The 12,473-nt window shown below is 35.2% G+C and overlaps 1 protein-coding gene across 3 annotated transcripts in view; it reads left to right on the forward strand.

Moving 5' to 3' along the window:
- LOC150108083 (protein Gawky-like) overlaps nucleotides 1–12,473 on the forward strand; it is a 328,768-nt gene that overhangs the window by 225,934 nt on the left and 90,361 nt on the right. For all 3 annotated transcript variants that reach the window (XM_090390597.1, XM_090390595.1, XM_090390598.1), the window contains one exon: nucleotides 7,031–7,273. In XM_090390597.1, coding sequence (XP_090246723.1) covers nucleotides 7,031–7,273 — 243 coding nt within the window. The remainder of the gene's footprint in view (nucleotides 1–7,030; nucleotides 7,274–12,473) is intronic.

Below are 12,473 nucleotides of genomic sequence, written 5' to 3' on the forward strand. Positions count from 1 at the left end.
AAGAACGGTATGACTGCTGGTGATATGGCCCCTCTTGATGAGTCCCTGACACCTTGGAGGTCTCTCTTAGTAGTAATAGTATTTTGCTTTCCCTTTTGTGGAATTATTCATTGGTGACAAAAAAATGCCTTATTGATACTTCTGAATCCTGTGATGTGAAAGGTAAATGACATATGTGCATTGTCATAGATGAAGTTACATTTCAGCTCTTTTAAAAGTATTTCATAAAAACACATTTCTTTAGTATCTTTATCTTCACAAAAGATTACTGCATGGCATAATTTGCTTCCAAATTCCTTATTAGTCTTTAAGAAACTACAAATACATGAATTTCACTAGCACCATACAGTGTTTCTGATAAGCTCTATGACAGAAGAAATGATTAGAGATAAGACTCAGTTTCTCTGAATGTGGTATCTTTTATTATCCTGATGCTATGTTTAACTACAGGCAGGTGAACTAAATAGGCTGGTGGATCAAACTGGCCTTTAAAAGAACATAGGAAAGAGGCTGACATATTAGTCAGATGGAGAGACATTGGTAAAGAGTGAAAAAAGCTGGACAGTTTTTATGATAAATATTAGATGAACTGGATGTACAGTCCTATGAATATCTTTTTGGCCATGATAGTTCTAGTCTTCAATACATGAATCTTCATTTCTCTATGATAACTAGAACTCTAATGACCAAGAAGACATTCATAGGATGTACATCCAGTTCATCTAATATTTATTAAAGATACTTCTGTGGAGCACTACATGAACTGAAGTTAGTTTATGAAGTTTTGAATCTCAACATTTGAGATGGATGGTGGCAATGGGCTGTAGTCTTCCTGTTCCAATTGCATCATTGTTGTATTAGTTTTTCTTTCTGTAACCTGAAAGCTGGAGACTGTTGTATCAGAATATGCAATCTAAGAATAGTATGGGGTTATTTTATTTTTTCTTGAGTAAACTGGATTCTTGGAAATATATTTGAAATCTTGGAAGACAACTTGCAGTTGTTGATAGTGAAGAGTTCCTAAATGAAAAAATGTTAGCTACAAAAAACGAGTATTAAAAAAAAAAAAAAAAAAAAAAAAGTGCTGTTCAAAATGCACTTGGTAATAGGCAAGTGTAGAAGGGATTGATGAACACCCATTTTATAAATTGATTGGTGGAACCTGTTTCTTTAGTCTGTAGTCTTTCCTCAGAAAAAAAATTACAGGTAGTCCTCGACTTACGACGTTGTTCTGTTCCAACATCTCCATCGTAAGTCGAGGACTTTTTTTAATTCTTGATTTGTTTGGTTTCTGTAATATTTTCATAAATTAGGTTTCTATTTAACTTAAAACGGTTAAAAATGTATAAACTTGCATTAACATTTATAAATTATTTATTAGCACATATACGTATAAATACAAAATTAAGAAAGAAAAAAATACATAAACACATATCACAAGTCACCATTTTTGATGTGTGTTTATTTCAGTTTTTTTTTTTTTTTTTTTTTTTTTCTTGAAAATTTTTGGCAGTTTTTTCGAAATCAGAACTAGCAGCTTCTCCCGTTATTCGTATGTTATGTAAGATAAATCGGCTTTTGAAGCGAAAAACCAACCTTTACTAGCATTAAATGTATTCTTGCCATATTTATCTTCTTGTTTCCTTAAACTGTCAAATAGGCTGCGTGCTTTTGTTTGAATCGTAAACAAACCAAGAGGAATATTCTTGTTGATTTGATCATCTATCCATATCATTAAAAGCTTCTTCATTTCATGAATTGGCCCTTCTCTTTTTTTCATTAAAATTGTACATTTCATATTAACTGCCCCTTTAGTTGCCTCCATTATTCTTGATTGATCTCTTATAATTGTTGAAACAGTTGAATGCAATCGTTTTTCTTCTTGTGCTATTTCACCGAATTTCTTTCCTTTGTCATATTCTTTAATCACCTTCATTTTAACATCTAAACTTAAAGCTTTCCTCGCCATCTTTTTTATGTTGGAATTTTCATCAGTAGTATTACTTCTCTTACTGGACATGATAGGGTTATGACGAGATACAAAAATTACAACAAGAGAAACAAACACTTCGATTGCTGATTAGCAACTAACGTGCCAAAGGCTGTGATAAGTTAGAAGTGGGTGAATCATAGCAGCAGCTATTGCGTATTAGTGATAGGCTTTGAATGTCGACTAATGGTGACGCTGCAATGCGTATACAAAAGTAATGTGATATATATATGTATATGCTGGCGGCAAAGTTAAATTAGGGAATTTTTAATAATAATTTTTGACCATCGTAAGTGCGAATCGCCGTAAGTCGAGGACTACCTGTATATCAAAACCAAATAATTCAGCAATATCTGGAAGAGAATATTTTTTCAATGATTCTAAAGTGTTGCTCATTAGAATACTTGCAAAAAAAAATGAGACCATATTCATACCAATTTGAATGTCTGGGATAAAAGCAAATTAGAGTTCCAAAATATTTTTCAGTCTCTCATATAAAGGTCAAAAAAAGGGATATAGACAATGTTTATCTAATTGAATAGGACTCCTCTAAAATTGACTCCTTAAGATGAGTAGAACTAAAAAAATATACAGAAATCCTACATTATTTCTTTGCTTCAAAACTGTAATTATCTAGTTTATTCGGTTTAATTTTTGATTTTCCTTGGTCTCTTCAGATGTAGTAGGTTGAATATTCCCATAAGTTTTCATATAGTAAGTATTCTTTTGTCTTGAAATAATACCACTATGCTCTTTGTCAACCATAGTTAAAATTCAGTCCATTTAAGTGAGGAGAGAGAGCATGGATGCTTTGCCTTGTATGGCACATGAACTGCTGCAACCCATTTTTTGAAGTTCTGTAGTGAGGATTGTTGCATAGGTGGGCTTTTATCGGTGTTATAAGAAAAATCTATATATTGGAACTTTTTAAGAAGCAGTTACATAATCAAAATCTTTTCAAGTATAGAAATATCATTTAATAATGGGAAACCTGAGATAACTTTTCTCAATATCAAAAGTAAAACAGGGAGATAGAACTAACTTTGAATATGACAGTTGTTTTTATGCTGATTCGAATTCTATAAATGGTGTAAAAATGTGGAGTCAGGTTTCTTGACAGAGGAAAGGAGATGATATCAATGCATAACTTAGTTTATGCTTTTTTTTTTATAGTCATATGATTAATTATCTCGGGAGATCTGTAGCATTAGATATGCTATGAACTTGATGCATGCTGATTGATCAGTAAAAATTGGATGGCTCCCACTACAGTGTTTTAAACATTAGTTTTCATAGTAAAGATACTTTAGAGACATTCTCTCCATAAAAGTTATGAATCTAGTGAAAAATGGTCACGTGAGGTATAGAACATTATAGTTGTGTGTTTCATTTTTTTAAGCACCTCCATGGCGCAATTGGAAGAACGATGATATGTTGTGCCCTTCAATTAGAAAAAGGCCTAAGTTTGATTCTCATCGTGACGGGAGGAATCTTTATATGGACTTTTTCGATTGAAAGGGAGTTAGTCGATCTGATACAGAGGTAGCAGGGTTTTTCCTCCTGGAAATTCAGGTTTTTCATCCCGCATCAGACAAATCAGCCCTTCGGGAAAACACTCAATTTACAGACAAAAAATACTAGTTGTGGGCGGTAGATGGCGTTGATGTAGATGATTTGTAGAGGTTCAGTGCAGTGGTGAACTGCACTGGGGGGGGGGGGGGAAGTTACATAACTAATTTCTAGCAGAAAGATCACGTAAAGAAAGCTGAATTCACTTCTTTTACATAATCTAATTCATTAACCATCAGGCTTCTGAACTATGCAGTGCAGTAACCTGAAAGTAAGCACTGCAAGACTTGTATACTTCCATACTTGAGCATTTCTGGTCAAATATCATCTACTACTCTTCCATTCTACATTTCAGACTTTTGATGGCTTTTTCTAATTAGATGTACATGTATTCCTGATTGCATGCTGTTGAGTGTTTTTTACCACTGCTGTCGCTGCTTGTTTCATTTAGCAATTTTTCGAAGTAATTACTCCATACATCGAGGATATCTTTTTCTCCATTTTTCATGTTTTTCACCTTATCATCACTAATTCCTTTTACAGCACTCTTTCCTCTATTTCTGAGATTTTTCAACAACATCAAAAATATTTTGCCACCTTCCTGATATTTTATTTCTATGTCCTTACCAAAGTCTTCCTGTGACTTTTGTTTAGCTAGTTTTACACAGTGTTTAGCTTTCTTACATTTGTCTCTGTATTCTCTAAGAGCACAAGGTGACTTCATTTGTCAGGAACTGTCCATATGCTTTCTTCTTTTCCTTCACTGTCTCTTTAATTTCCTGTATCCACCATGGAGTTCTGATTTTTATATCCCTACAGACAACCTCACCACATCCCTCTGGCTGAATCTCCAAGGTTTGGTTCCTTTTCTGAAACTCTTTCATTTATTCTTGAATAATGTTTGTGCATTTTAGTCCTACAGTTCACATCTGAGAGCTGCTCAACTTTTATTTGCTTTAAAACTTTTTTACATGTTATTCTTTTCAATATGAAATTCAATTTTATCCTTCTCAAGACTAAATGATGATCACTTCCAATTTCAAATCCTTTGTACAGTCTGGTGTCCTGCACCAGTGAGAAAACATCGCTATCAGCAATAACATAGTTAATGAGACTTTTCTTATTTCTTGCCTCTTCTCTCCATGTGAATTTGTGTACATTTTTATGTTGGAACATTGTGTTAGTAATAACCAGTCCATGTCCTAAGCCAAATCCAACAGGCATTTGCCATTATTATTAGCTTTGCTCTTTTCTCCAAGTTTTCCCAAAATATTTTTGTATGTCTGACAATCATTTCCTACTGTGCTATTTAGATCTCCGACAATGACCAACTTTTCCTTTTTCATTGTGTCAGTTGCTTTCTCTAAAGTCTCAAAAATTTCTCCACTTCTACCTTATTTTCGTAGAAAGGCTTATATGTTGGTTATACATGATTACTAAATAACTTGAGGAATTCACAACGTACACTAGAATATAAATTAAACTTTAATATATATTTCCAATATTTCGACAACGTCACGTTGCCATTTTCAAAGGAACTTAAGATAAAGACACATGTATGCAGGCACTAAACACAGTAAATGAGGACAAAGCGAGGAAGCTATTGTTTCTCCTAAAAGTCCTGATGGTGCCCCCTAGCGGGCTATGGGTATTCTTGGCGATTGGGCTGAAGGTCTCCTGATGTACGTCTCCCAAATTTGGGGTAGTTTTTGGGGGAGTAGCCATTGGCTGAGAAAGTGTTGAGGATGTGATTTAGTTCAGTGGTTAGGACATTGTCATTTGAACAAATTAGTTTAGCCCTGTTGTATAGTGTCTTAATAACTCCATATTGTTGTGAGGGGATGGTGGTGGGATTGTTGTTGGTGAACGTATCTGCCTGTATTGGTGGGTTTTCTATAAACTGAGAAAACCATGGTTCCATCAGGCTGGCGGGGTGACTAGTGTGTCTAGGAAAGGGAGGCTGTTATTTTCCTCTTTTTCTAGGGTGAACTTGATTCTGGGGTGTGGGTTGTTTAAGTGTGTTAGAAGGAGAGGATTGTTTCAGAGCCATGTGGCCAAATAGCGAACACATCATCAACTTAGCGAAGCCATATGGTTGGTTTTTGTTGGTGTAGAGTTTAAAGCTTTCTCTTCAAAGTTCCAAAATTTCTCAAATTTTCTCTTCAAAATATCCAAGCTAATATCAGAATTTCAGAACACAAGGACTACATCCGGTTTCACCAGTATAGCCACTCTGGTCTTGCAGACCGTGCTCTGGATACATGCCACAGTAATACACCTTAGCAAGTTTAAATTTGAAAGACTATTCATGGAATCAGCCTCAGCCCTAAGAAACATGCCAAACCTCAACAAATTTGGTTGCATTAGACTACCCCAAATTTGGGAGACATACATCAGGAGACCTTCAGCCCAACAGCCAAGAATGCCTGCTAGGGGTCACCATCAGGACTTTCAGGAGAAACAATAGCTTCCTCACTTCGTCCTCATTTACTGTGTTTAGTGCCTTCATGCACGTGTCAAGTTCCTTTGAAGATGGCAATGTGACGTTGCCGAAATATTGGAAATATATATTAAAGTTTAATTTCATTTATATTCTAGTGTACTTTGTGAATTCCTTTAGTTATTTAGTAATCACTTCTACCTTAGTAGAACCTTCTGTGTGACCTTAGGCACAAATAAGTTTCATTGTCCGGTTTCCCATTCTGATATTTGCCCATATCACTTTACTTGATATTGCCTGCCATCTAAGAAGATTATCCTAGTATTTAGTGTTAAATACTATAACTACTCCTTCTTTTCCCTGTTGTTAGTGCCTGAATATAACATTTTGTATTTATTGCTTAGAAAGATCTCCCCAGTTTTTGTCTCTTTTTGTTTCATTCGCCCTTATTATGTTGCTCTGGTATCCAATTTTTCTGCTAGTTCTGTTTCTTTACCATGCAGTTACTGATGTTACTCAACATCACCAGAGTGATGTTGAGTTGGGATGTGTTCAGGATTTATTCCAGTAGCTGATTTTTGCTGTTTGCTCTGGTTCCCTGGTGAAAATAATGGGAGCCTTGTTTAACCGTGCGATGCTGCAGCCGGCAAGAAATTCTGTCCTGTTGTACCATCATTTTGTATTTTGGTTTAAGTCAATAAGAATATAATTCGACTAAATCTCAAATTGCCAGTCATCCTCATTCGTTCAGTATCCAGATAGATACCTAACAGGGTGCACCACAAGAAGGTGGTATTGGACATTAGGTCAGAAGTTCTGGTCAGTTCTCCACAAGGTTGCTTTTTATACCTTATATTAATTTTTTTTTTTTACAGATGCAGGTTACGTTGGGTATGTACAGCTGCTTAGATGGATAGGAACAATTTGTCTAGATGTCAGAACAATCCTGTTGTCATAATAAACATGTATTTCTTTGCATTGAACAAGTTATTGCATATTTTCCTAATTCTTAAATTTCGTAAAATTTTCAGATCTTGAACCAGCCTCTGGCACCCCAGTCATTGCAACTGCTGTTCCACTTGTTACAGCAGATCAAGTTACTGCAAACTCTCCAACAGCATCAACAGTTGCAATCACAGCAAGTAAATAAAACTGGGTTAACAGTACCTGGTGCACCTCCTCTTCAGCTGAATGTTCAGATAACACAGACCAAGCAACGTATAACAAACTTGCAGAACCAGATTGCAGCTCAACAAGCAGTGTTTCTGAAACAGGTAAGATAATAAAATTCTCATCTTTCATATCTTAAGTAGAGAACCTCATGATACTAAAAAATGATTCTAAATGTTTTCTAATAAATCCTAAAACAAACAGATTGCTCCTCCAGTCTGTGCTGATTTTCTTACAATTAATTGATAAATTAAAGTATTCAAAGTTATCCTATAATGAATTGCATTGGATGTGCTATGTGCACTCATATGGTCAAATTGACACGAATTTTGTAGCCCAGCTTGCATAACCCACACAACAGCACACCAACTGAAATGGGCACACTACACCACTGGTGCCCATATAATAATAATAAGATTAACAAAATGACATACTCTCAGTGTGTTGCCTTGTTTTCACTGACCCTGAGATTTGTAGTACTTCACCAGTTTCCTACTTGTGATTTGCTGAATCTGTTCTTCACATCTATCAGCAGCACTCAACTGATTATGTAAAACTTTTTCTTCCCTATCCTTATGGTAAATGGTGTCATGGCAGAGTTCTGGGGAAGAAGTTTCTGGGCAGGTGTCCTTTCTTTCTTTGCAGCCTTGCCTCTTTGTCTAGACAGGAGTCCTCTCCTTTAGTTTGTAAGAATTCAACCATACATATGGTTTGAAGGTTGATTCTTCAAAATTTTCCATGTATAAATTGGTGATTGAGGTTGAGCCAATTGCAAGACCATATATTTGTTAGTAAAATTTTTTTTTTTTCCAAATGAAAAATGGAGATTTTAGGCAGTGTTGGAAGAGATGTGTGATGTCCAGAGAAAATCTCATCTCATCTTTTTTTTTTACCCTCTTTTACCTTGTGGTGTCGAGGGTTTATTAATTATCAAACCTCAAACCGTTCGCAGAATAAGGTGGTCAGCCCTATGCCCCGATGTATCCTATGTCCTGTAGTGTTGAGTTCTCAAGGTCGGTTTGCCTGCTTTGTGGGATGAAAAACCCCAGGATAAACTGGGGAAAAAACCCTAGTGTATATGCCCAAGACCGGCTAACTTGGCTATGGCTGAGGAAGATCCTTCAGCTCCTCACGTCACCAAAGGGAATCAAACCTAGGACACTCCTTCCCCAGGCATATGGTTGCGAAGTGCACAGCCACTAGGCTAACTGTGCGGACATCCAGAGAAAATATATTGCATATTTTCTGAATAATAACTTTTTATTTCCCAAGTTCCAGCAATTCCTAGAACTATACAATTTCATTCATGAAAATTACTATTTTGAAATATATTTATTATATCAAAGTTTCTGGCACAGAAAACTGCATAGACAATGGGATGCAAAGAAATAATTTATTATATTTACAGCCGACTTTGGCTGCGTGGCCCACAGCATCTGTCTAACTTTGTATATTTCCTCAGTGATATCCATTCTTGAATTAGTTTCACTGTAGAAGAAGAAAAAGGAGCTCTTGCCTTTTCAGATGCTTTAGTCACAGAGCAAGTTGATGGAGCTCTCATATGTTCAGTTACTGTAAGCCCATACACACAGGAAGATCCCTACATGCCACTTCACACCACCATCCTACTCAGAAGCTTGAATTTTTAAAACCTTAGTCTCCAGCGTAGAGCGGGTTTTGTCTTCAGGACAAGCACTTCTTCTGGAATAACAGGCTCTGCTCACATTATTGCAACAAAAATGGTTACAAAAAAAAAAACTTTGGCCCAACTCCAAAGAACGACCAATTTCCACCCCCGAAATCTGACTGTACATACACTATACTATATCTTTACTCCACATCAAAGGCACAATAGATAAACTAGGCTTCCTCTTGAAATGACACAGAATCAGAACTATATACAAACCTCTAAACAAAATTTCAATCTGCCTAAGACAAATGAAGGATCACCTATACCCTCTCTCCTTTCCAGATGTCTACAGCATTCCCTGCCACTGTGGAACTCAGTGTTTTGAACAGATTGGACAAACTACTTTGGTCATGAAAATGGAACACAAAAAATACATCCAGAATGGAGAACCAAAAAGCAGACTATCTGAACATGCCATAGAGCACTTCATAAGGAAGAAAGCCAGGCTACTTCACAAATTCCATTTCAAATCAGAAAGACTTTCTGGAAGCAGCACAATTTCTACAGAACCAGTTAACTGCAACAGAACAGATGGCATGAATTTTAAACAGCTTTTGATGCTCTGCCCTATCTACATCTGCATTAACACCAGGAATTGGCATGTAGAGTGCTGTCGCTCTCTGCACACGTAATTGTAATTGTCCTTATGTGTGTCTATTTTAGTTGCTTTTCTTCACTGAGTGTAGCGTAAAATTGCCTCTAATAATGGTAGCTTAAGCTAGCAAAATGCCAGTTGTAAATAATTATTACAGTTATTTATTTACATTCTATTTTCTATGTAGTTCTTCAACACGAATAACAGTGACAGCTGTAGAAATTTAAACATGGAATTATATTTATTATAGTTTAATAAAATGTGTTAACTGCTAAATGAATGGCATGATTAACACAGAGTAAATTTCCAAAGGAGATTTCATGACGAAATTTCTGTAACATGTAATATGCTTTTCAAAATTATTGCATTCGTAAATCTGGAGTATTTTTAATATGAATGAGGACATTTTTCTGGTATACAAACATTTTAAATTTAAATTTTTTGCATTATCTGAATGAATAATACTGAAATATCTCATTTCCAGTATTGGCTTGTTCATCTGATAAAATAAAACAGTTATTCAATTCTGTTAATTGTTTATTTTTATTTTATTTGAACTACTTGAACGTTCCATATTTTCCTGAGAACTTCTTTTAAAATGTGATTCATACTTGGTTTAAATACCTTATCTGAATACAGTAGGGTGCAATTTCCTTATGTGTTCTCTGCTTTGTAGAATAAAGCCCTTGATCTGCTTCCTCATTTCTCAATTTCTTAAAGTGTTTTTCAAACTTGATTAATTTAGATTTTGAAGATGAAATGAAAATTTTGAAATAAAATTAAGAAAAATGTAAATTATAGATGATTTTTATCTTACCAAGTTATCGAATGTGATCCAACTTTTAAAATAAAATAAAAAAACTTCATGCATTACAGCATGAACTTCGGTTGGCTACTTGTAGCGATCTTTTGTTTTTGACTCGGAGCAACAAAAATGTACATTGCACTTAATCATCGGATAATTTCATTAATTCATAATAAAATTTTAATAACCATTTATAATCTATATGATATAATACTTATTTTTCTAAAATTTAAATTTATGTGAACACTCTTGAGTCTCCAGCTGTTTTTCCCTTGATGAAAACATTTTTTTTTTTTTTTCAGTCTGCTTTTGTAGACATTTCTCTGCTTTCTTTAGCTCCCTGGCCAATTTTCTAATAATCCCCTTTAATTTGGAAATTTCATATGGCTCTTGAACTTCAGCTGCCCTAACCTGATATCAATTTCTTAGCATAATCCCATCAACATATATGCCATTGTGTACCTCTTTACAGTTGTGCAAACTATGTGCATAACTTTACTAACTCTGATTCAGCAGCCATTTTCACGTGTCCACAATTCCAGCATATTCAAATCACTTTCTGTAACTGCTTCATGTCTATTCCTGATTACCCTGCCTATCTTTTCTGCATCTGCAAATAATTGTGTCACCTGTCAAATTCTCAGTATGATTAATGTATATTTAGTTATCATATGGTTAAAAATGCAAGAAATTAATGTCAAAATTATATACAGATTGACTATTCAGTTAAGAAGTCAATGGCACTATTTGAGAGAGTAAATGCAGGTTCCTGGGGTCTCCAGGAAAGGAGAATGTGGGACAGTCATCAGTGATATGATGCATAGTTTGCACACTGCTTCAATTCAAAAGGTGACTGTGAAATTCCCCATAGATGTAAGTGGACACCTCAGCCTTGTCTGGCCTTAATCTATTAGCTGACTCCAGAGGTGTTGAGGTAGATTAAATCCTGGGGTGACTGTCCACCAGGTAAGGTGCAGCTGCACAGGCATCACCATGTCAGGAATGGTCTCTATTTCAGTGATTGATGGCAGTCTGCACCAGCCCAGTTAGGGAGTAATTTGGGGTTCAAATGCCAACAAGTATTCTGGACACTACAAGAAATGACCATTAATGTAAAGATTAAATAACAATGATCCATGCTGATATATCACTGGTCACCTTAAATCTTGCACACTCAACTCCCAATCCCATATCCCCCTTAATATCGGTCGGTCATTCTCTTATCTGAGTGAAGAATTTATAATCCAGTCTCACTTATGCAACAGCTTATGTAACCTATCCAAAAAAAAAAAAAAGTCTTAAGCTAAGTTCAAAAGTATCATGGTGGTATCCATTCCTCTTGTCTAATTCAACTATAACCATAATAAATGGCCTTTCTTTAGTAAAGCTGTTCTTTGTGAAGTATAGATTCTCTGTCAGTCCATTTCTGTATGCAAGCTCTTCCAAAATCTTCACTGCCACTCAAGATATTAGTCATGTCAGTTTTTGCAAAACTTGTGCAAATGGGATCATTATGCATTCTTTCCACTCCTGTAGGATCTTCCATGTGCTGAAACTAACTTATATAGTCTGGTCAAAAGCATAGCCAGTTAAGCTGAACCATTTCGGTGAGTATGAGCTAGTTCATAAGACAACTCATTTGATATGAAAAGCTTGAAACGGTAGGTATCTTAAAGAGAAAATATAATTCGAACAATTTATTACATCTCATATATCACTTGAGTTTTTGCTCTGAGAATTCTAATTTAAATTACAAAATATCAGCAAGACTTCAGCTTATTGTGGAGTTCTCATTAATGCTATTGAACTTAAGATGAATATTTTAACAAGCTGGAAACTATAGTGCAGTCAACTCTCAGTAAAGAGAGCACAGAGAAACTACTGGAATAATTTATAGTGAATAACTAGATTTACTGAATTTTTTTAACATGGCATTTTAGTTATGGGTGTTTGATTGTGACCCAGAAGTATGTTATAACGTTGTTTGCTATGGTGACAATTTACTGTAGTAATATAGGTTTTTTAAACCTATATTACCTTAATATATCTGCATTATGAGTAGATGAGTATGAATTCTCCAACCAATTCAAAACAAAATTTTAAATTTGTAAAGTTAAAAAAAGCTAGCAGGTAAGTTAAACGTAGTATAATCTGAAAACCACTCTTATGAAGAAACAGGAAGCAAGCGTACATGGTCCATGCTTGCATAGAAAT

The sequence above is a fragment of the Typopeltis vanoorti genome, chromosome 3 (genome assembly GCF_054136105.1).
Source record: "Typopeltis vanoorti isolate ZY-2024b chromosome 3, IOZ_Tvanoo_1.0, whole genome shotgun sequence".
NCBI lineage: Eukaryota > Metazoa > Arthropoda > Arachnida > Uropygi > Thelyphonidae > Typopeltis > Typopeltis vanoorti.